At 42.2% G+C, this 25989-nt stretch overlaps 1 protein-coding gene across 1 annotated transcript; it reads right to left on the minus strand.

The window, feature by feature from the left end:
* Nucleotides 1–3496: 3496 nt before the first annotated feature.
* LOC145392148 (beta-1,4-glucuronyltransferase 1-like) lies at nt 3497–9377 on the minus strand. Its single transcript, XM_080266599.1, has 3 exons — nt 8805–9377; nt 8331–8465; nt 3497–3526 (listed from the first exon to the last, which is right to left on the minus strand). The coding sequence occupies exons 1-3, from the start codon at nt 9375–9377 to the stop codon at nt 3497–3499; spliced, it is 738 nt and encodes a 245-aa protein (XP_080122725.1).
* Nucleotides 9378–25989: the final 16612 nt, after the last annotated feature.

Genomic DNA, 25989 nt, shown 5'->3' on the forward strand with positions numbered 1-25989 from the left:
TTGGAGCAGATATTCGTTCTTTAGCAGCTTATTTTTCACCTAGTGCCTTCACTTTAATTTGGCTCTGATTTTCTTCCTTTTGCAGCTTATTTCTCGTGGATAAGTGGCAGAAAAATGCAGTGCTTCGACACATCTTTTCCATGGCACATCTTCGTAACTAACATCATATTCTATTGTTGATCATTTGTTACAACTCAGCATTCAAGATGGAGAGATGCCAATTTTAGGCCAAGTGAGAGTAACAGGAGTATAGATATTGCTAAACAGTCCTTGCAGAATAAAAAAAACAAACCCTTTCAATTCGAGGACGTCATATATACTGTACTAAATTCATGCTATCTCCAAATGAACGATAAGGGCACTCAGTGGAGGGCATACCCCGCCTCGCTGGTCGACCTTTTATCAGCAAGATTGTAACGACTACGACGACGACTACGATGAGTTGGAGAAGGAGGACGAGGAGGAGGAGGAGGAAGATAATGGCGATGATGATGATGATGATGACGATGACCTACTTTTACCAATAATTAATTCATTCATCCTTGAGTCAACAGGAATATACCCACATTAATTTTTTCATGATCTTTCCAATCTTTCTCTTGTAATATAGCGAAAACACAGACAGGCTGGCAGACAAACAGGCGATCAGGCAAGGGTGAAAACATTACCTTATTAACTTTCGCTGACGGAGGTAAAAAAACGTACGAAAGAAAGCTTTGGAAGGGATAGAGTAAATGGGAAAAACAAATAACAGGATAATGATGAGAGAGAGAGAGAGAGAGAGAGAGAGAGAGAGAGAGAGAGAGAGAGAGAGAGAGAGAGAGAGAGAGAGAATTCCCCCAGCACACGGCAGTAAGAGGTTGACGATGATGGAACAGAAGGTTAAGAGTCTACTGGGGAAGCGTCAAGGCTAGTTTGTGTGTGTGTGTGTGTGTGTGTGTGTGTGTGTGTGTGTGTGTGTGTGTGTGTGTGTGTGTGTGTGTGTGAGAAATCTAATCTTCCCTTTCTCCACAATCAAACTCTACTCAAATTCTGCCTTTAGTGTAAATAATCAAAATATTATCCACGACACCCTTGTAACTTTGTCTCTTTTTTTTTTTTTTTTGCACTGTCTTCTTCATCTTTAAATCATCTTCCAGATTATATATTCTGTATAAAATTAAAAATAAACTGAAGGTAAGTATTAGACTTTGATAATATTAATTGTTATTCGTTTTTTTTTTTATCTCTACAATCAGAAATAGTTCATGAGTGAATATGATACAATATACGGCTAGAAAATTATATATAACATGAGGGCTAGGAAAGACTTTCGGTGTTGAATGGGTTAATGAAGGCTAAATCCCAGCAAAATAATAATAATAATAATCCCAAACACAGTACATTTGCGTCTTGTAGCAGCAAGAATAAAAAAATAAACATCGTCAGGCTGAAAAGGTTAATGCCTGCGTCAGATCTCAGTTTTATCTCGTCGATTCTTCCACCAGTCTTCAAACACAACAAAACAGCCGACTCCTTCAAAACAACAAATGATCCTCGTTTCAAAGCCCTTCCTCTCACTTAACCTGATTGGGTCGTCTCCCCTCTTTCAAAAATACTGTATATTTATTATTTTCGTCTTGTCTCTCTCACATTCTTTTCCAGCTTAACTATTTTCGTCTTTATATCTCCTTCATCACTTTTCCTTAATCTCTGGGGTCGGAAAAAATATTAACTGTTTTTCTTTCCATGCCAAAAAGAGAGCACCAACATGATTGCTAGCATATCAAAGGGAATGTAAGATGGTCACCACACAGCTACGGTATACTAACATGCGTCTGTGTAGGCTATATTGCCGTGATAATTAATGAACATACAAAAATATAGGATCTCTAAATTTGCGTGTTACATGGTTTGACGGTTGATGTTTCTTTCAAATGCCTAAATAATAAAATAAGGAAATAAAAAGAAATATCTGGAGCTATTGGTCCAAGGAACAATTGCGCCAAGTTTGAAATGGTGAAGAAATAAATGAATGGCGCCAAATTGAAGAAACGTTTGGAAAAAAGAAAAAAAAAATGGGGAAATACAGCAGCTCAACATTTTGCTTTGAAGAAATAATGGATCAGTTTTGGTAAAATGATATTCAGTCCAGAAATTAAATAAATGACAAAAATCAAAATCCGTGCACTTAAAAGGCTGGAGACCATAATCAGAGGGAACCCCCCCACAGAGAGAGAGAGAGAGAGCGGTGTGTCAGCTTAACAAGTATAAAGCTGGCGATTAGTCTTGCTCACAGAGAATTCGCTTATGCTTAAAGTAGAAGGGTGGAAGTGGAGGTGCTTGTGGTGGTTGTGGTAGTTGTGGTTGTGTGGTTGTGGTAGTTGTGTTTGTGTGGGTGTGGTAGTTGTGGCTGTGACAGTGTGGCTGTGGTGGTTGTGGTAGCTGTGGTTATGTGGTCGCGGTTGTCTTACTGTGGCTGTGGTGGTTGTGGTGATTTATGTACTGGTGGAAGTGACTGTTGTTATGTGATTTGATGTGGTGACTGTGGTAGTGTGGTGAAAGTGGGATCGTGGTGATGGTTCTGGTAGTAATGGTAGTACCAGTGGCAGTGGTGGTAGTGGTGGTTGTGGTCGTAAGAATAATGATGACTCTGGTAGCAGTAATAGCAGAGGTGGTATTGGTGATGTGGTAGTGGTGACTGTGGTACAAACAGCTGTGTGGTTGTGGTAGTGCTGAGAATGATGGTGGTGGCGGTGGTCGGAATGGTCATGGTGGTGGTGGTAGTTATGGTAGTGTGGTCGTGGTAATGGTTACAGTGAGTTATAGTGTTGGTTGTGGTACAGTTGGCAATATTTTTTTTCCTCTTTTTTCTGCAGTTCTCTTTAAAAATACAAATCTTTCATCTGTATATGCTCTCTCTCTCTCTCTCTCTCTCTCTCTCTCTCTTTCTCTCTCTCTCATCATCATCATCATGTCTCTTAACTGTCTCCCTTATTAACTGTCTCCTCTATTATTATTATTATTATTATTATCATTATTATTATTATCATTAATTTTTCGGTATCATTTTCATAATTTTTGTTCCTACGCCTCCCCCTCCTCTAGAGAGAGAGAAAAAGAGACTGCTGAGGATAAAATCTACGGAAGGTAACTGCGGTATCCTGGAAAAGGTAAGGATAGTGGGTAAAAAATCGCTTTAGGGTCAAAGGCTTGTGTTATGGATATGAGCACCCCGGTTAAGCGCCTCATGTCCTGTACCTCCACCTTTACGTCATGCTTACTATTAATATTACTACTATCCTATACCATACAATAACAGAATAACACAATAACATCCACAAAACTCCTAGAACACCATATCTAGCTCCGAGGTATGAATGACCATGAATGACCCCCCTCCCCCCCTTGCTGTAGACCTAAATAATACAACATGAATAATTATACAACACGAAGTTACGCATGGCAGACGTGGGTATTGTCTTGTCCCAGTATTTCCCTGTGTTGAACTTACAGTCTAGGTGGTGGCGCAGATTTCAGGGGAACTCTGTGGAGAATGGAGTTTAGACACTGTTTGATTTAGTGCATCTCTGTGTTGTTGTGTAATGATGTGGTGTGGTGCGGGAGGGGGAGCTTGGTGTGGTGGTGTGGTGTGTGGTGTGATGTGATGTGATGTGGTGTGTGGTGTGATGTGATGTAGTGTACTGTAGTGTAGTGTGCTGAGGTTCGGGATGTGGGATGTTACTGTATGATGTGAACTGGGTCAGGTATTAGAGTATGGGTGGGTAGTGGATGAGTTCTATGGTAAGGGTAAATGCTGGTGTGAGGAGGGGTAATATGATGCATTGTGGTGTGTGTGTGTGTGTGTGTGTGTGTGTGTGTGTGTGTGTGTGTGTGTGTGTGTGTGTGTGTGTGTGTGTGTGTGTGTGTGTGTGTGTGTAGGGGACAAAGAGCTGTGTGTGTTTCGTGCTGATACGCGAGTACTGTAATTCTGTGATTGGGTGATATGTAGTGTTTTGTTCTCTGGTATAGTCTCTCTCTCTCTCTCTCTCTCTCTCTCTCTCTCTCTCTCTCTCTCTCTCTCTCTCTCATCCTCTCCAGCTCGTTATTGCGGTGGAACAAGTAGGATGGGCAAAAAGCATTCCTGGTGGTAATCAAGGTGGGTAAACAGGCCTTTCAGCCCGGCACACAGCACAGCACAGCAGAGGAAATCACATCACAACACAGTACATCACATCACTGCACAACACAGGAAATCACAGCACAGCACAGCACAGCACAGCACAGCACAGAGCAGGACAGTCTAGCACAATACAGTACGCCACACCACACTGCACACATTACAGCACAGCACAGCATAACACAGCACAACATAACACAGGCAGTATCTATAGCCTCTTCAACTCGAGGACACTTTTCTTCACCATTGCAGCAACAAATGACCTTAATCAGCTTAGGATCAACGTCTCCCTTATGGTCAATGACTTTCAATTATCAGACACCTTTTTATGGATTATTCTTGCCAAAGCCAGAGTCTCTAATTCAGTTTCAGGTCACGGTCTCTTTCAATTCTAGGACGCCATTTTGCAGGTTGTACTTTCTACAGGCTGACTGTCTTATAAATTTTAACAGCAATTCACCCTGTAACCCCTTCCATCCTGTGACGTATTTTAATTGTTCTTCTTACTACCTCCAGACGATTTTATTCAGTCTAGAAAGCATCCTGGAAGTTAAGGTATTAATGAAGGTTATATCCAACCTCAAAAGCGTAATATGCCTTTCCGAAAATGAAACTGCTCGGTGAGAGAATGAAACGGAAATTTAACCCTCTGTCAGAAAATTGTTAGGTGTGAGCTATGCCCCTTTTACTATAACTTGGCCTAAAATTGTCATCTCTCCACCTTGATTACTGAGATGTAGTAACAAATTAGCATTAGAATATGATGCTAGTCAAGAAGAAGTGTCATGGAAAGGGTGTAGAGCTGTTGTACTGTCGTTTTTTGGCAGTGAGCTATGCGAAATAAGATGCAAAAGGACGAAAATTTGGGCCATGTGAGAGTAAAAAGAGTATAGATTCGTTTATCCATCGTTCATCTGCTGCCAATTACAATACTTTATCCATGAATCATTTCCTACTAGATACAATAGTTTATTCACGAAATGTCTGGCCTTAGAGAGAATAATTCATAAATCGTTTAGCGCGAGTTAGAACAGTTTTGCCATTCATTAGATCCAGCACAGGAACCGCAGTGAGAGGGTCAACCATTCCTGTATTTTGACATATTGGTTTTTTACTCTCTACCGCCCGATTTTTTTTTTTCTAATCCAATTTAGGGGAGACCTGCTGCTGGGAAAGGATTATCAACATTTACTTAGGCAACACACAGTCAGTCCACCAGCGAGCAAGCAGCCAGGCGGGATATGGGTCCTGTAAACACACACACACACGCAAACACACACACACACACACACACACACACACACACACACACACACACACACACACACACACACACACACACACCGGGGATTAATAAAATGTGTACATATATATTCTGAGGCAATGAATGCGCTTCTCACAGTCTAGTCTGGGCTACGTTACATTAATCTCGTTGGTATAAACGTAGAGTTATTTTGTTTTAACTGGATAGAACTGAGCCACTCTCATATTTTCATTACTAGGTCGTAGCTGCATGAAATTCGGTGAGCCTTAGCTGCGAGGTAAATATGAGTCTCCTTGGTTACTAGTCAAATCTGCCCTCCACTCTGACAAAACCTGGCCATCAACAGAGCTGAATGACGCCAAGGATTATTCTAAGACCAGAGTAAACGTGAAACTGTAATACTTATATGGATACACACTAGATGAATTCACGATGGCAAATTACAGTAGAACTTCATGATGAGGGGCAATCATAAATCAGGATTTTCAATCATCACCCTCATCATCATCATCATCATCACCATCATCATCATCATCACCATCATCATCCTGACCTCTTGTTCCCACTTATGGATGGGCGAAGAAGGATCAAGAAAACAAGGAAGGAGAAAGCATGATACAGGGAGAATTATCAACTAGGAAGCCCAGTCATGTCTCTCCCTCCATTACAGTAACCATTCACTCGCCATACAGTCCTTCAAAAATGTAGCTGTTAAAAAAATGAAAAAAAGAATGAAAGGGAAAGGGAGAAGGAAAAAGAAAGAATGAAAGAGTAGGAAAAAAAATAGAAAGAAAAGGGAAGGAAAAAGTAAAAAAGAAAGAGAAAAAGAAAAGAAAGTTGTGAAAAATACGAAAAGGGAACAAAAGAGGTAATGTGTTGGGTGAAAGAAACTGATGAAATAGAGCAAATAGGATCAGGCAGCCATTACACGCTGAAAGAGAGAGAGAGAGAGAGAGATGAAAGCAAGCGAAGGGCTGGAAGTAGGAGAGGTAAGAGACCGTCCTGATGGAGTAAATGAAAGACGAGGAGAGAGAGAGAGAGACGGCTTGAGGAAGGCAACAAAGAACATCATTATCTTCATCATTATCATCATCATTATTACTGTCATCATCATCATCATCATCATCATCATCATCATCATCACTAACGCTGAGGATTGACTGAAATCTTTTCTGAAAATTTTATTAACAAGAAGTAACCTTTTGCACCTGGTAACATTTTTTCTTTATTTATTCTTGCTATCATTTGGCTCTTTTTAATATTTAGGAAAAAGCTTTAATGGTGAAAGTGTTGTTGTAGACTATATCTAACCCTACCAGTAAAGAAGAAAATTCCTGAGTCAAACAAAAGCATTATGCAGTACCAAAATGAAATTAAAGAAACTGCAACACCAGGTTAAAAGCGCTGTCATACATTTATCGTAAATTATTATCGAGTGAATTATGAAGATGATCATGGGAAGTCGATGGGTTTTGCTTCGTTACCCATCTCCACTCCTTCACTTTCTTTTCTTTGTTCTCTGATTTACTCGTGATGATGCTCTTCATTGTCTCCTCTTCGGTACTCTCAGTTTTTTTCTATTCACTGATCTTTTTCTCTTTCACTAGTGCACTCCCTTTTCTTCTCGTTGATCCCGTCCGTTTCATCCTTCTTTTTCTTTTCCTTCTTCTTCTTCTTCTTTTTCTTCTTTCTATTCCACCTCTCTTTCATCTTCTTCTTCTTCTTTCCTACGGTGTTTTCCATTTTCTTTTAAGCACTGACTCTATCTAAACATTGGTGCTCTCCATTTTCACTTTCTCAGTGGCGGTCCCCGATTTCTTCTTATGCTTTCTTTTTGAGGGATATCTTGCGTTAATTTCTTTCTTGAATCTCTGGAAAGGTAGGTCAGGCGGTCAGTTTACAAAAGTCTGTTTAAAAAGGGTATGTGGGCGCTGACAAATATCGCCATTTAAAATAGTCGACTGTTTACAAATGACGTCAACATTTCAAAAGTACTGTAGATAATCCATTGTTTACACACGATGTCAGTTTACTAACACAAAGGTAGATGTCTAACCTTACAACCGATGTCAGAAGAGATATTTAATTACTTACAAATGACGGCAAATCACTACTATAAGAGCAAGGTGAACTTTCGATTGTTTATAATGACTTGACCCTGATAATGTATAATAATTTGGGATATTCGACTGTCTACGAACAATGACGAGTAACCAAAACAGAAGCAGATAATTGACTTCTTACTAACATTTTCGACTGTTTACAAATGACATCACCTTACCAAGACAACGTAGGCTAGAAATCTGACTATTTATATATGACGTAAAATTATGAAACAAATTACTAAGGTGTCATATTTAGAAACAAGATGGTAAAGAAGAAATGCTGGGGAATTTCCTTAGTTCACGGAAATACGAAACTACTCTTATAAGTACCTCGCAAAAATTAGACAGATTTGTAGTTTTATTATTCCTATTTACCGACAATACTACATAGGATATAAACTTCTGAGTTGTTTATAATTTGCCTTATTTTTACATGATAATTAACATTGACGAAAAACTAGGTGGATAAATCATAGTTCTATTGATTTCCCAACAAACGATCCATCTTATAGACGTTCGAGTTTTGTATAATATTTTCTCTGGTTAATTATAGGTACCTCTGCAATCGACCCACTCATTTTAAAGAGCGCCACTCGTGCCCAGTTTAGTGTACTCTCTCTCACGTTTGTTAAAGGCTTCTCTCACTAGGCACATCGATCGAATTATAGATCTATCGAATTTACCAGAACCGAGTCCTATCATAGAGCTCAAAACTAATATTCTTAGATTCAATTATAGGATACTCGTAATAGGTATAAAAGATTAAATTAGAGACCTATCAGATACAACTTATCCGACCCACCTGATAGAGATGGGAGTTGTGTTCAATCTGGTGGACTCTAGCCGGATCTGTGCTGAGTTTCTGAAATCCTCGGTGGCATAGGAAGGCGTTGTTTAGTATGTGCCACGAGTAACCAGCCCTTGTCGTCTCTAGCACCTGATACACACACATATGGAGCCATCATCATCATCATCATCATCATCATCAATATCAGCACCACCATCATCAATATCTTCATCATCATCATCAATATCTTTACCACAAACATCATAACCTTACCTCGCCGTCTTCATAGCATTATACACACCCTAATTCGTAGTCATCATTTTTATCAAGGTCATCTTCGTCATCATCATCATCATCATCATCCTAACCCTCAGCAGAACTATCGTCATTATACTAAGTCACCATTATCATCACCCTAACCCTCAGTATCATTTTCATCATGAATCCTAAATCACCATCATCGTCAAACATCAGAACGAGAATCATCACCTGACTGGACCTCGTGAATCCGTAGCCCCTGAAGCGCTCATCGTAAAGCGGGACATCGGATCTGGCAACATAAACAGGCTCCCAGAAGCTCGCCCATTTATCGATATCATACGCCACCTCCAGAGACGGGGTAGTTTCTGTCTTCTCCCACAGCCACAGTTTTGAGTTGTGCTGGTTGGGGCCGTAGACTCTGATGTGGAACCGCTGGGCCAATTTCTTCTTCAGGAGATATAGCAGTTGCCGCTTGTCCGTCGGGTTGTTCTTGACGCTGTCGTGGATCTCGTAGACTGGGATGATGTAAGCGCACTTCTTACAGCTCTTAACATCATCCTTGGCCAGGAACTGATTAAGCTGCCTGGCCATACCTTCCACTAGAATCATGTCCACGTCGGTTGTCATGGAGTACTCAGTGCCACATCCACTGCGGGCCACATTCCGCAGCAAGTTTTGAGGGTAGGATGCATTTCGTAGTGCTGCAGTCAAAGAGGCAGGTCGTAGATCTTTTAGTAAGTGTTCATTTACCTCCTCTGGGTCACTCTCACAGGACCAAGCAGACGTCAAATACCCTGCCATATCGTCCAGAATAGAGGGAAGCGTTTGTGGGTATGAAAAATGAAATGCCACCCTCTGGCGCACTTTTTCTGAGCATCGTCTCAGAAATTCTATCATGGCGAGTGCTACAGAATAGTCGTGGCCTGGAACAAACACAGCCACGGACAGAGGCCCCGTCCAGGTGTCGACTTGATGTGCCACCCAGAACAGGTGCTCCACGGATGTCTGCGTGGCCACACACACCTGCCACTCCTCACCCACCTGCCTCCACCTCTCCCCCACCACCGAGTACATATGTGTCTTGAAGGAATGCGACCTGTCTGCTTGGCCAAGGCTGGTGTCAATCACTGCCGGTAGTTGCTGTGGTAAAAATGGCACCGAAAGAAGTGATAGTGAGCAAAACAGCTTACAAAAGGACTCTCAGTAGGCAATACTGTATGTGTGTGGGGGGGGGTGAAGGGGTAATGACCTTTTTGCATTTCATATATTCACTGTCGAATTGGAGGAAGGTTTTTTTCCTTTTAGTCTCTTTTTGTCTCCCTGCCTGTCTATGGAAAACGTAATTGTAGAATCATAACGAAAATTTGCATGGAAGTTCCTATACGCTCAAGAATGAAAGTGCGTCTTAGTATGACCTTTCAACTGACAAGAGAGTATACTGTGATTTGTTTCGTCATGAGAAACTTAGAGACTGGTAACAATAGACGTTTTTGCAGGGTTAGTCTATAGCATCCTGTATGAATTGCTAAGTGTGGCACAGGCATGCACACTACTGAATGCTTTTCTAGTTTTAGTGTACATGTCAATCTTCTATAAAGCAACTCAGCACAATGATGCAGCTTCCACCACTCGCTGACACGTCTCTAATCAGCAATGCGATTATAGTTATGCAGAAGCGGATCTAAAGGAGAAGAGCGAGGCGACACACACTTCCACCACATACCCACACCAAACCCACCATGACTGACACACACCTGCCACAAATCCACTACGATATCACATCCAATACATATCCATCACAAACCCACCACAAACCCATCCCAAACCCGCCACACACACACACACACACACACACACACACACACACACACACACACACACACACACACACACACACACACACACACACACACACACACCACAAACCCACCAAGTCACACAAACCCACCACACACACAACACGACATACATATCCACCAGAAACCCACCACAACACACACCATCACAAACCCACCACGGCACCCACACTCACAACATCCTCATCACAAACTCACATAGCCACGTTACCTGCTTCTCCCAGTGTAGGAGTTGAGTTGTGACTGAGGTAAAGGTGGGCCATAGGAACCACCCGATACACACCCCCACCACAAACCCACACCCTTGAATGTGTACCAAATGTGCAGTTCTCACCCTCCCCATACCAAAGTCTACGTCTGCAAGCCTCTGTACAATAGCGGAACAGTAAATCAATCGTGTCAGTAATGTATGGCAGATGGAACTGTATTAGAATATATATCGTGCTCCTAACTTACCACCCTGCGACACCACCTAATACTAGGGAAACATATTATTATTATCTGATGGCTTAACAGCGATATTTAAGAAGTGGGAGAATGCAGCTATGTTGGAGGTGTGAGAGGGATCCGTTTATTTATTTACTTATTTATTATTTTATTTATCTATTTATTTATTTTTTACCATTCAGTACAAACCCCAACACCCTGGGTATGCTGCAACTCTTTCGTAGTCATCCACTAAATTATTCGTTTTCTTTTATCGAAATATTAAAGAAAACAATTAAATTCAGGAGTACCTTTACTATTTGGGGGAAATTTAGGTCAATAATATTCACGTAATTTTTACTTCGATTCGTGTTAGCATAAGGAGCTTTTTTTCATTCCCAATATAAAGTCAATAGGCAGAGATGTGAGTTAGTACTAAATTTGTTTGCTAAGTGTTCCGTTGTTGCAAATGAGTTTGCTATGGAGAAGAGAAAATGATGTACAAAATCATTACGAGAGAAGGGCGTCCTGTCCATTAAAAGAATATTAATGCTTGGTAAAGTTTAGCCTATCACAGTACATTACAGGACCCTACTAGTTATTCTCAGTGATCAGACTTTGAGTACTAAGTAAGTATTCTATGTCTTTTAGTCGTTGTGTAGTATGGATGAAATTATTGCTATAACTGATATTTCCTGCGACCAAATCAGAATTCATTACCTACAAAATTCTGTCTCACCCTGAAAAAAAAAATAATAATAATAATAACAATAAATCGTCTAACTCTACTGAACCAAGCGAGAAGGATAACTGTCTAAGATTTAAACCTAATAAAATACTATCTGTTTTGAAGAAAGAAACACCGATGTGAGACTTAGTGTGCACTGACTTTTCGCCTCATGGCTTCCTCAGAATACAATTGCTGAATACACACCACATTTCCTGTATATATAGCAGAAGGCAGTGGGGGTGTGAGGGGGGGAGGTATTGGGTAGGGGTGGTAGGAGAGGGGCAGGTAAGGTAAGGAAGGTGAGGTCCTGGGGAAAGGATACAGTCCACGGCACAAAGACGGACAGAAACAAGGGACAGGTGAAGTGGGAAGTCCTTAGGGAGAGTGAAGGTAATGTTGGGTAGGGAAATAGAGGTCACACGGGGAAAGGGATTGCCGATCCCAGCACAGGTGTGTGTGTGTGTGTGTGTGTGTGTGTGTGTGTGTGTGTGTGTGTGTGTGTGTGTGTGTGTGTGTGTGTGTGTGTGTGTGTGTGTGTGTGTGTGTGTGTGTGCTCACGCACAAGTGTTGTATATGTGGGCATGAAGCTGGGTGAAGAGAGGGGATGGGGATGGATGGGAAGGAAGGAGGGGTGATGTTTTGAATTTAGGGGTGGTGGTGTGGGGAAGCTATCCTATTGACAATATATTTGGCCACAGAATCCGATAGGTGATAAGATCCGCTGTTCTGTTCAGTGGTACTGGAACATACTATAACAGCTGCCTCCAAACATTGTGTCTTTTAACCCTTTCAGTCCGATATTTATTTGTATTCTTGCTAACTTCATTTTTTTTTTTAATGTTAAGAAGATACTTTCTCCAAATGGATGGATTAAATACTAAAATTGTCAACCAATGTCACTACTAGAGTGTCGGCTTTGGCTGAACAAAGTCGCCTGGAGGGGAAATGATTACCCTGGAAAATACGTCACAGCAATGAAGGGGTTAAAGAGTGCTTCCTTGTACAAAATTGTTGCCTTTTCCCATTTCATTACGTGACCTGTATTAAATCTGTGAGCTACACATGCGTCGTTGGTGCTGTACTAGCTCACTGCATACTTGTGTTCTTTATTCTCTTCCAAATCACGCCCTGTTTCACCTATGTAGACCTTATCACATACTGTAGATGGAATGGAGAAAACCCTCTCTCACCTGTGTTGCTGGTCCGTACCTTGTATTTGTCAGTCCTCATGAACACGATTTAACACTATAACTATATCGATTTTATAACAGGCCCGTAACCAGGCTTTTCAAAGGGGGTCGTTTTCTGCTGAATCTGGACTTGCACAGCAGCCGGCTGGCCAAAGGTCTGCTGCCTGCGTTTTAAAGGGTTCGGGTGTACTGTATGCAAAAATGACGTTGAGAAGTACCACAAAACTTCTGAACAACGAAGAGTGACTCAGTTTGCACTGATAACAAAAAAAAAACAGACCGTGAGAAATTGAACCTTTAGGCAGGTGGGAGGGAGGGGGAGTCGGACCCTCTCGACCCTCTCGAAAATGGCGAAGTGGGCAATGAGAAAACTTGGGATTGATGAGCGGCTGGTCAGTGTGGTTACGGCTATGTATGTGGGTGCTCGAATCCAGGTGGGAATAAATGGAGATTTGAGTAATGATTTCCATGAATGTTCGTGTAAATCTGGAGTCAATTTTGAGCTCCTTATTGCCTATCATGGTACTTGAGGCCCTCTCACGTGGCTTCAGAAATGGATTCCCGTAGGAGATGCTATATGCCGATGATTTGGTGAGGACTGCAGAGAATGAAAGGGAGGCGGAGTAAAGATTTAGGAAAAGGAGAAATGGTATAGGGTACACGGGCTTGAGAGTTAATGCAGATAAAACAAAGGCGATGGTAACTACAGATGGTGGCGGACCGTCAAAGAAGAGGGAGAGTGGCCATATGCGGTTTGCCACAAGAGTGTGGGAAGTAATTTCATCTTCTGCAGTGTTTGTGATGAGTGGGTGTATGAGATATGCAACGGTATCAGAGGCAGACCGAGATAATGCTGATTTCATGTGTGCGGTGTGTCGGGGAGAGCCTGTGAAAGAATTGATCTTGCTGGTGAGTCTCTTTACTGTGCGTTCTGTTACATGAGGAGTAGACTGTAGCACCAGTCGAGCAGGGCAGTACTCCCGAGGTGGATGGAATGCTGATGACAGGGAGTGCTGGAGCTCCCGTTTCATCAGCGCTCAGGTCTAGTTCCTGACCATCCCCCTTTGCTGAACTTTTTCAGTGTCTCAGTTACACAGAGAGTAGGCCAGCATGCTCTCCAGTACAAATTTCTCTAACTATCTTCACCAAACTACATGCACAGTGCACACTACACTTCCTATTCAAAATTCACAAAAATGGCGTCTCTTCATCAAGCCTCGGAGTCCCCAGGGGGGAGACCATAAATGCCCCCACCATCTGCCCCTCTCCCGGTGACGACTCGAGGTGCCTGGAACCACTGTCTGACTCTCTTCCTCTTCATTTCTGCAACATTCGCGGCCTTTCCTCTAACTTTCGCTCTGTTGAGCACCACCTCTCCTCCTCTAAACCTCACCTTCTTTTTCTAACGGAGACTCAGCTGTCTGAGGCAACTGACAGCAAACCCTTTTCTGTATCCTCCTACTTTCTCTACACTTATTTCAATGCCAAAGGTGGCTGTTGTGTATATATACGCAACGACTTATCTTGCTCTCGTGTTCCTGAACTCGATTCTTCTGAATTCTCTACACTCTGGCTTCGGCTTTCCTGTCATTCTCTGTCTAAATATATCTGTGCTGTTTATATATCCCCTAATTCTACTGACTATCAAAAATTCTTCGACTATCTTACTTCTACGATGGAACACATTCTATCCATTTCTCCTTTCTCTGATATCTCCATTCTAGGAGATTTCAATGTTCACCACCACCTTTGGCTCTCCTCTCCTTTCACGGATCCACCTGGTGAACAAGCCTACATCTTTTCTATCCTTAATGACCTAGAGCAGCTTGTACAGCACCCTACCCGTATCCCTGACTGCCTTGGAGAGAGCTCCAACATACTTGACCTCTTCCTCACAACTAATCCTTCTGCTTACTCTGTTAATCTTTTCTCTCCATTGGGCTCCTCTGATCACAACCTTATTACCTTAACCTGTCCTATCACTCCGGTACGGCCTGTGGACCCTCCAGGGAAACGTCGTCTGTGGCATTTTGGAGCCGCGGACTGGGAGGCCCTCAGGCAGTACTTCTTTGATTTTCCCTGGAATGATTATTGCTTCCATGGCCGGGAGCCATCTGAGTGTGCCTTGTGCATTACGGAGGTTATTCTCTCGGGCATGGAAGCATACATTCCTTTCTCATATCCTTTAACTAACGCAAGAAAGCCTTGGTTTAATCACGCTTGTTCTAATGCTGTCCGCAACAAGGAGAGGGCCTACAAAAGGTACCGGAGCCAACCCACCCCTGAATCACATCATCTTTACGTTTCTGCCCGGAATCGTGCTAAGTCTGTTCTTCGCTCTACTAAAAATAATTTCATCCATACTAAATGCTCTCAACTCTCCAACTCGAATTCTTCCCGCTCCTTCTGGCACCTTGCCAAAAATCTTTCTAACAACTTTACTTCATCATCCTTCCCTCCACTTTTCTACTCTGATGGTTCTGTAGCTATTTCTTCTACTGATAAAGCAGATCTCTTCGCACAGACTTTCTCCTCCAATTCCACCTTAGACGATTCCGGTGCTGTTCCTCCATCACTTCCCCCCTCTGACTTCCTCTTGGCTAACATTAAAATTTCTTCAGTTGATGTATTTTCTGCCATCACTGGCCTCAGTACTAACAGGGCATATGGGCCTGATGGGGTCCCTCCTGTTGTTCTCAAGAACTGTGCTTCTGTGCTTACACCCTGCCTAGGCAAACTCTTTCGCCTTTGTCTGTCAACTTGTACCTTTCCTTCTTGCTGGAAGTTTGCTCTCATTCAGCCAGTCCCAAAGAAGGGTGACCACTCCCAACCCTCCAACTATCGTCCAATTGCTTTAACGTCCTGTATTTCAAAAGTTTTCGAGTCAATTCTCAATAGAAAAATTTTAAGGCATCTATCCTATCACAACCTTCTTTCTGATCGTCAGTATGGGTTCCGTCAGGGACGCTCCACTGGTGATCTCACCTACCTTTCAGACTCCTGGTCATCCTCCTTTCGGGACTTTGGCGAAAGCTTTGCCATTGCACTTGACATCTCAAAGGCTTTCGATCGAGTCTAGCATAAATCTTTAATTTCCAAACTGCCCTCCTACGGTTTCTATCCTTCTATCTGTGCCTTCATCGCTAGCTTCCTTTCTGGTCGTTCTATAGCCGCTGTTGTAGACGGCCATCGTTCTTTTCCTAGATTTATCAACAGTGGTGTTCCTCAGGGCTCTGTCCTATCACCAACTCTCTTCCTTTTATTCATCAATGATCTAAGCTGTACATCTAACCCTATCCACTCATACGCTGATGACTCCACCCTTCACCTTTCCATTCGGTTCCCACAACGCCCATCTCAACAGTTACTTCAACAAACAAGGGATGAGGCTATGGCACACCTAATGTCTGACTTGGCTCGTATCTCTGACTGGGGTAAAAATAATATGGTTGTTTTTAATGCATCTAAGACTCAGTTCTTATACCTATCAACCCGACAAAATCTTCCACAGGTATACCCAATAATGTTTAATAATATTCAGCTTCATCCTGCATCATCCTTGAACATGCTTGGGGTTTCATTTACTCGGGACTTATCTTGGAAAGATCATATTACATCTCTTGTAAAATCTGCTTCCAAGAGATTGGATGTGCTAAGCCGACTCCGCTCTTTCTTTACCCCTGCACAATTGTTGACTCTATACAGGGGTTTTATCCGCCCCTGTGTGGAGTACAATTCTCATGTGTGAGGAGGCTCCCCACATACAGCTCTTCTCAATAGAGTGGAGTCAAAGGCTTTTCGTCTCATTAACTCTCCTCCTCTTATTGACTTCCTTCAACCTCTGTCTCTTCGCCGCACTGTTGCACCTTTATCTCTTTTCTATCGCTACTTTAATGGTCACTGCTCCTCTGAACTGTCTGCTTGCATTCCTCCACCTCTACGACGGGCGCGTAGCACCCGTCTGGCAGCAAACTCTCATTCCTTTTCTGTCCAACTCTCTAATGCAAGAGTTAACCGTTACTCCCAGTCTTTCATTTATGCAACAGGTCAGCTCTGGAACTGTCTCCCGCTGTCTGTATTTCCTGCTGCCTATGATCTCTAGTCTTTCAAACGCAGTGTGTCCAGGCATCTCAAAATGATCGGATCTTGAATTTGGCTCTCTATTGTATTTTGTTTTTCTCTTGGAGGGAACTGTTACTGCGGGCTCATGGACTTTGGTTCCTTCTTCCTCGCATAAAAAAAAAAAAAAAAAAAAAAAAAAAATGGGAGACTTGTTATGTGCTGGACGTGGGCTGGAGCTAGCTCAGTGGCTAGAATGGGGAGTGGATGGAAGAAGTTCAGAGAGCTGTTGCCCCTCCTGACACTGAGAGGGCTCTCCCTCCGTGCTAAACGATCTTTCTTTGCGACATGTGTTAGGAGTGTAATGCTGTATGGTAGTGAGACCTGAGCAGTAAAGGAAGAGGATATTCGCAAGCTCAAACGCACAGAAATGACAATGATTTGATGGATGTGCAGTGCGCCCTTGAATGCGAGGCCTGAGGCCTGGAGGGGGGGGGGGGACTATGTTTATGATGGAAGAGTTAAGAGGAAGAATGGGACTGGAGTGTATTGGTGTTGTGATGAGGAGAGATAGACTGAGATGATTTGGGCATGTGGAGAGGATGAGGGATGACGACTGGGTGCAGAAAATGAGAAGTGTGAACGCTGGGGTTAGGGTTGCGAGAGGCAGACCGACAAAAAACTGGGACGAGGTCATACAGTGTGACCTCAGGGATAAGGGACTTAGGAGGGGGGCTGCCAGAGATCGAGCAGCATGGACCGCCGCCTTCAGGTGACCTGGGCCGACGCATGCAAGCAAGTGGGAGCCTTTATAAACGAAACGAAACGAAAGGGGGAAGAACAAGGACAGGAGAGTTCAGTGCCTTAACCACTTCTCCTATTCCTATAACAAAATTAGATAAATAAATAAATAAATAAATAAAAAACTCTGCTATAGGAGGAAAAATAATCGTACGTTGTATCTGTTTTCTGGGGGTAGGACGAAGGCGGGAAGGTGCAGAATCATCTCTTGTTCATAGTTCTTCCTGCACATACAACTCTAGCTTACGACAGGGAAGGAACCGTAAATCTGTTCGTAAATCCCACCTCTAAAATCAGTAGCGTTGGGGTTCAGAGTATGGACCGTATTATTAGTAAGTGTGTTTGGAAATTTCGCAACACCCCTTCGTAACCGAATTATTCTCCATATTACACGTCAATACCCTTTTGTATATCGCTGATGCAATCTATGCCGATACTCAAACGATATAAATAACATAGAAGAGGAAGATCAGGTGTGATAATCTAAATAAATCGCCAAGACAAAGGTACTACGAAATCAATGATGCCAGATAATAATACGACCCTAAGAATTTTTATTTAGGTATCTACAGTAACTCCTTGAATCAGATGACGTATTTAAGGATCAGGGAGCATCTCTAGGTACGGCCCTGTCTGTCTGCCAAGCGTTAACATTTTCCGTAAATGAGGTGCTTCACTCTCGCAGACTTTAGCGACTCTAGCGAAGCCCCATATTAAGGTCCTAAAACTTCCACGTCAATCAAACAATTATTTTTCTCTTATTTTATCTTTTCTTTGTATCCCCAGACTATTTAAATTCAGGAAAGACAACTCGTACTGAGAAGGTTCAAAATGCTTTTCATCAAACCTTTTTCTATATCTATCTATCTATCTATCTATCTATATCTATCTATCTATCTATATCTATCTATCTATCTATATATATATATATATATATATATATATATATATATATATATATATGTGTGTGTGTGTGTGTGTGTGTGTGTGTGTGTGTGTGTGTGTGTGTGAAAATAACATCCTACAACTGAAGGGGTTAAGGCAACGGTACCGTATATACATATTTATATACAAGTACCTTGTTCTCTTCAGAGTACCAAATTTTCTATAGAAAGAAAAAAGGTTCTTTCAACAGATAGATGTATGGAGGTAGAGGAGACACAGGGAGTTCCTAGGACAGAAAAAGACGTAGATAATATATAAAAATGAAAAAGTACAAAAAAAAAAAAACTGTAGAACATTCCACTAGGGAAAAAAAGTGTTACCTTATATTCGTAGGGCAGAGAGAGAGAGAGAGAGAGAGAGAGAGAGAGAAATTTTGAGTCTTGCATAATCTCGTACCCAGGAAGGTTCATTAGAGTCCATTTAAGAATCTATTTGTACATACAGTTTGCTGGTTTCAAAGAAGAGTGCTTCATTGCCTCTATATGTGTGTGTGTGCGTGTGTGTGTGTGTGTGTGTGTGTGTGTGTGTGTGTGTGTGTGTGTGTGTGTGTGTGTGTGTGTGTGTGTGTGTACACAGAATTGTCTACAGGTATGGCTAATGATCCACCGCAGTGTTTGTCCAAGGCACAGTTTACACAGCTGCTGACAAAACAAATAAATAAATAAATAAATTGCAAATAAACAAATTAAGTATTTTTTTTCTCATCAAGCCAACTAGAGAAGGACTGCACTTACATCGACCCTTTTGAGAGGACATACTACTAGTGGAAATGATATCATACTATTTTTGGGAGTTCAATCTATTTTTAGAGGTCACACTTCTCCATACAACTTTTGGACTGCTTCCTACTTCATTATACTTTGAGTGTTTCTTGTTTCTTCATGCTTTTTGGAGCTTATACTAATGCACACTACTTTATGGGGCTCATAATACTGCACACACTACTTAATGAAGTTCACACTACTTTCATATACCGGTATATAATACTTCATACTCTTCTATAATTTAATAGTTTTTTTCCTTCATGCTGCTTTGGGGCGTTCATACTACTTTTGCAGTCAATACTAGATTTTGGAATTCGCACTGCTTTTGGATATCATATTTTGGAGTTTTTAATACTTTTCTGAAATTCCTGAAATACCCCTCTATTATTGAACACCCATGATTCCCCCACTCAACCCTCTCATGATTGGCACTACTCTTCCAGCTAAAGCCAGACGATGGGGAAGGAATTGAGGGATGTTTGCAGAACTGGGCAGAGGATCCTACCAGGTGCATCGGTGCCACCACGTGAAGGCACCCATCTCCGGCACCCAGAAGCACAGTTACAAGGGCAAATGGGTCGTAGGATAATTAGTGAATATTACCACTGGATATACACTTGTCATATTACCTTTTACACTTACATCCCCAATAAACCTTGGCACTCCCACGCAATTTTCATTCATTCTTAGTTGTCATGTTATCACTTGCACTTAAATTTCCAACAAACCTTAACACTCTCGGGCTCTTTTCATTCATTCTAAACTGAACAAAATCGTCTATCTATCTATCTATAGCCCGACGCCCTAATTCCTCAAAGGGTGGCCGCAGACAAGACGCCTCCAAGTCGCTCTGTCACCCACCATTTGCCTGCCCTCCCCCCAGCTCACTCCCTCCTCCCTCATATACCTCTCAACTCCATCCCTCCACCTAATCGTCTGGTTTTAATTTCAGGAGATCAATGTTGACAGTCCTATTCCTCTCACGTTACTACACTAGCCGTTAGCTGTATGTCGCAGAATGGAGTTATACTCATTTTACTCTAATCTGGCCTAAAATTGAGGTCTGTCCACCTTGAGGACTGGGCTATACCAAGAGAGTGACGCTAGAAAAGGGTGCTAGTTACGAAGAAGTGCTATGGAAAGGATGTAGAGCAGTAGCACTGTCTTTTTCTACAAATGACCTGCGTGATATAAGCTGCACAAGGACGAAAATTTGGGCCAAGTTAGAGTAAAAGAAGTATAGATGAAATGGAATACTTTAATTGCGCCAACGTCGAATGGATGATTTTTAGGAACACATACTCAACTTTCCCTAACTATTTGCTGAGGAAAATCGTCTGGCGTTAGCTGGGATAAAATACCAGGGAGTTATTCTGTTCATGACAGGGTTCAAGGTGGTAGTATCAACACTCTCATGTTCCTTTTTGGCTCACTAGGCTGAATAAAATCGTCTGGCGCTGGCTGAGATAAAATACTAGAGCTTTTTGGACCAGTAGTGGGTTGTAAATCAAAATAAATACCTTCGAAATAAATAGATTAATAAATAAATACCGTAATCATCATACTAGTAATGAAAAAAAAAAATGATGAAATAGGTAATGGAATATAATAATAAATAAATGTACTTATCAGGAGACTAGCTGGCGACGTCTTCTCACGACAGCTGCAAGATAAGGAGTGGTTATGTGTGTGTGTGTGTGTGTGTGTGTGTGTGTGTGTGTGTGTGTGTGTGTGTGTGTGTGTGTGTGTGTGTGTGTGAGAGAGAGAGAGAGAGAGAGAGAGAGATTACTATAATTCATACAGCCTTTAGAATTATATGGTTAGAAAAAAAACAAAACAAGAAAGACAAATGAATACGATATGGCCCAATGAAGATGAAGGGAATAAAGTAAAGCTGTATTTGCTGGTGTTATGGGACGCCCACCATCCACTCACTTATGCAGTGCTGCCTTCAGGTAACTCTAAGATAACTGACAACTCAAATGCCTTACTGTAACCCAGGAAACCATTTACTACGCCGGGTGGTAACCATATAACCCAATGGTGCATGGTTGTCAAGTGAATCAAGTTGCTCCACGCCGATGAGGTCCCCAAGGGTTTACTTCTGAGGGCTGGTTAGCGTCTATTTCTTACAATATGCCACTCAGGGGCGAGTAAGGCCAACCACCCCTGGCTTCAGTGTCGAGAATAAGTAACCTAGCCCTGGGCCCCTACGTTCCTGATGAGGTAGTAAACGATTAGATGAAGAATGGATGGCTATTTTATTTATTTACTAATTTACTTAGCTGAGCCTCCCCACTCTCTCAGTACGATGGCGCGTTGTCCTAACTGAATAGATTCGTCTGGTGGTTGCAAGAATGAAATAAAACGAGACATGATTCTACTCAAGCCATTACTGCAATATTGTGCTTAATTTCTTCACTACAAGACGTCTATTCCATGACATGAAACTGTTCGGTGATTTATGAAAAAAGAATAAAACTAAAAATAAAAATAATAGCCTTCACAGCCGTGATAGCTGTTTAACTAAGAAGCTGTCGGCCCGTTAATGTTAGGGTATGAAACTTGGTGCTGACAGCGAATCCATTCGACTGAAGTGCCCATAAACCTTTTCTGGGTTGGTGGATCAAATTTAGCCCACTTAGGGCGGCACCTAAGGAAGGTAACTGTGGTAGCCTACCCTTGATGATGTAGCGGCCTTGTATCCAGCGACGGAGGGTGAATAGTCTTCCACAGATCAAAGGCCCAAATAGAGAGATAGACCACCACGGATAAGCACCCGATGCCGTCTGCCCCCATCCTTACATTTTACTTTACCTTCCTATAACAGCATAAAAAATACAATAGTCGTCCAATAATTCCTGAGTTTTCTTCGAAGAGATCATGGAAGAAAACGGTAAATTATTGCAATAACTATGGCAACAATTTTACTGTAACACCTTTAGACTTACTGAGGAACAGATGGGCAAAAGCGTATCCAGGAACACCCCTCTCTTCTCAATAGACAGCATACAACCAATAGCATATTCCTTTTGTCAGGTCATTCCAAACAATAATAATTTATTCCCGAGGAGTCATTGCAAAGTCACAATCCCACATTTCTCTTCTCTCCTCCACCTCCCCTCCTGTTTCTTCAATAGTCAAAGAGAGGTACATAATGGAAACCCCTCTTAGAATCTTCATATTCAAAGAAGGAATTTCGTAAGCAATGAGCTGTGACGTGGGGAAAAAAAATATGTGCTTTGAGATAGTTTGGTGGAATGGAATGAAGCATGAGAGCTACCATTGTACACACACACACACACACACACACACACACACACCAACGTACGAATTTAAGACACGAACGAAGAATTTGTGTTAGCCGCAGATTATAGTGGAGATTACTTGAAACATTACGAAAAGTATCGGACTCCTGCTGATACATTTTTCTTTCATTTTTTCTTATTGTATTGAAACCAGACATAGTGCTCACTCATTTTTTTCCCAAGAACTTTCATTATTACCAGGAGTTTAAGGGAGCTATAAAAGTGCACTCTGTCCATCGTATACTTCTCGAATATAACCAAAATATATAGAGTTTATTAGTCTCTCTAAAATCATCATGTAACCTTCACTCCTCTCTGACTTCCACTTTCATAACCAGCAAGTTAGTGGATGATTAATAGAACTCTTTTATTTTTATGAATTATTTACGTTGCAGAGTAAATATAACTAAAGACAATAAAGGTAATTACTGAACACTCTCTTACAACATCACAAACAGTAAATAACATCGCTGTCTTGAGCATCTCCTTTCCTTCCAAACTTCCACCATCATCACCAGCATTTTACTTAGACAGGAAGCAGTACGGTCTTCTTTCATCTTTCTTATATAGTGCAAAAGGAGTACAATGTTAAAATATATATTGAAAAATATCCAAGAATGCCAACATAACCTGTAATCTGGTATAGGGAATTATTATTTTTTTTTATTAATTTGGTTTTCCTGCCTCTGTTTCTACTGTATAAGAGAGAGAGAGAGAGAGAGAGAGAGAGAGAGAGAGAGAGAGTGTGTGTGTGTGTGTGTGTGTGTGTGTGTGTGTGTGTGTGTGTGTGTGCCATTAAAGCACAGGCTCTATCTCTTCATTAATCAAAACATTCCCTAAGTAAATTAAAATCGTTTGGCTTCAGAAAAGATATAATCCCTTGGAGGTACCCAGTGCCGTGATACACAAATTTACCATCAATTTCCCGCCGTAACTCAGGCTTTGAATTGCAGGAAGGACTAGGAGGCTGTCGAATCTTCCTCTGTCTCCCGTTTTAATTTCACAAAAAAATCTTAGTTGCGAGACGAAAATTACAGCAGGTTATGTTTTTTTTTTTTTTTTTTTTTCTGCAGGAAGATCGGGGAAATGAATGTAATATTTTCCCTTGTCTAGTTCTTCCTGTATAACACAAATCTAAGTTATGACAGGATACTGATCGTAAATATATCTAAGAATTCCACCTCAGAATATCTTACCTAAGTTACATCCTGCCCAATGAAGGATTAATAGATACGATGAAAAAATAAAGTGACAAGAGAGAGGCACTCATTCCTAGAGTAAGAATAAGGAGATAATATAATGGAGAGCAAGAGGATTGACAGACTGACTGGGAGAGTGTGTATGTATGTGAGGTGGAAGGTGAGACAGGAAAGGGGTGACTGTTCATGCGGTAGAAGGATGGGGTGGAGAAGTATATGTTTAGAATCAATGCTCATCCATTCATCCATCATCCAATCCTATGTTGCCCCATGACAAGCGCAGGAGTACGGGAGCATTGCGTGGGCAATACCACTAAACCACCAGGTGCCACAGTTTGCTTATATGGTTACCACCCAGCGTAGTAAATGGTATCCTGGTGTACAGGAAACCAGCTGGCTTGTCATTCAGTGTAGAGTCACCCATAGGCAGAAGGAAGAGGAAAGAACGAAGGAAAGAAAGACAGAAGAGGGAGTGATGTTAATGTGACAAAACTAGAGAAACTAAACGATTTTATATTAGGGTAACCATTACAGTGACAAAATACGCAAAGCAAAACGATCTGTAACTGAATATTATACTGACAAAATATGAAGAACAATAGCATCAGTGACTGAGTAACTATCAGAGTGGCAAAACACGAAAACCTGAAAGAAAAAAAAAAAAAACTGTGGCTGATCACAAGACAAAATACGAAAAATGTAACCCATCCCGAAAATAGTTAACTGATGGCAAGACACGTTTGTTTATCCCGTAAACTCCTCAGAATCCTTTATGAATACTTCTCCCAGTTCTCCTCGTAAAATGCTTCGTAAACTGTCCCCTGGGTCTTCCTCATCACTCTTCACAAGCATCCCTAAGTGGGAATCCGAGCGGTGGTAAGCATTATTTCCCTCGTTCCATGGTCTCCTCCGGGAAAAGTGCGGCCCAATTACAGACTGCAGGAAGGGACGGGAGAGAAAACAGAATCAAGGAAAATAAAAGTGGAAATGTACTTTACGAGAGTCTGTTTGTCTGGCATGATGTTAACCCCTTCACCACGATGACGTGCTTTAATAAGTATCCCGATAAAGCTACCTCCAAGCGTCCTCCTGACCCCCTTTTTTTGGGGGGACAGCCATTTGCTGTAACGTGGTTAGAAAAAGTCTTCCCTAAATCCTTCACAAACTGATGTACCTCTCTAGCCTAAAAAAAAAAAAAAAAATCTGAATGCAACAAGATTTAAAAATGTATACATGTTTTCGTCTACCGTGTGTCATGCCTCGAGCCATGAAACTGTCAAACTGGGTTAAAGAGTTGGGCATAACGAGCAAAGGAGTGGGTGGGATGGGCTGACAATTTACTAAACGGTGGGGCTGGGGCAGGAAAGTATACCCTGTGAAAAAGATGGTTGTTGGATTAGTGGCTAGAGTGTCAGTGGAGATAAAGCAATGAGCGTAAGGGACAAAGAAATGGACTGAGTGAGCTGGTAGTGCAGTGTGTGGGAGAGGAGTGGTCATGGGAGTATGGAGTGTATAAATGGGTAAGGACGGGATAAGGTAGGTTGCACTGGGACCAGGGAGGGACTGGCTGGGGTGCAGTGGAGTCAGGAGGGATTAGGTAGGGTGCGGTGGGGTAATGGCGGGGTTGGGTGGGGTGCAGGGGGATAAGGGCGGGGTACAGTGGGGTGCTGCGGGGGAAGGAAGGTTTGCGTGAGGTACAATGGGGTAAGGACGAAGTTGGGTGGGTTGCAGTGGGGTTAGGACGGGTTTGGGTGGGGTGCAGTGGGGTAATGGTGGGGTTGCATGAGGTACAATGGGTAAGTGCGGGGTTAAGTGGTGTGCAGTGGGGTATTGCACTGATTGGGTGCGGTGCAGTGGGGTAAGGGCGGGGTTAAGTGGTATGCAGTGGGGTAAGGACAGGGTTGAGTTGGGTGCAGTAGGGTAATTGTGGGGCTGGGTAGGATGCAGTGGGATAAGGGTGGGGTTGGGTGGGATGCAGTGGGATAAGGGTGGGGTTGGGTGGGATGCAGTGGGATAAGGGTGGGGTTGGGTGGGATGCAGTGAGATAAGGGTGGGGTTGGGTGGGATACGGTGTTGTAAGACGGGGGGTTGGGTGAGGTGGCAACCAAGAGACGGTGTGAGAGGAATAGGCAGGC

Source organism: Coenobita brevimanus, chromosome 21 (assembly GCF_032717465.1).
Source record: "Coenobita brevimanus isolate Jiangsu-jjx chromosome 21, ASM3271746v2, whole genome shotgun sequence".
NCBI classification, from domain to species: domain Eukaryota; kingdom Metazoa; phylum Arthropoda; class Malacostraca; order Decapoda; family Coenobitidae; genus Coenobita; species Coenobita brevimanus.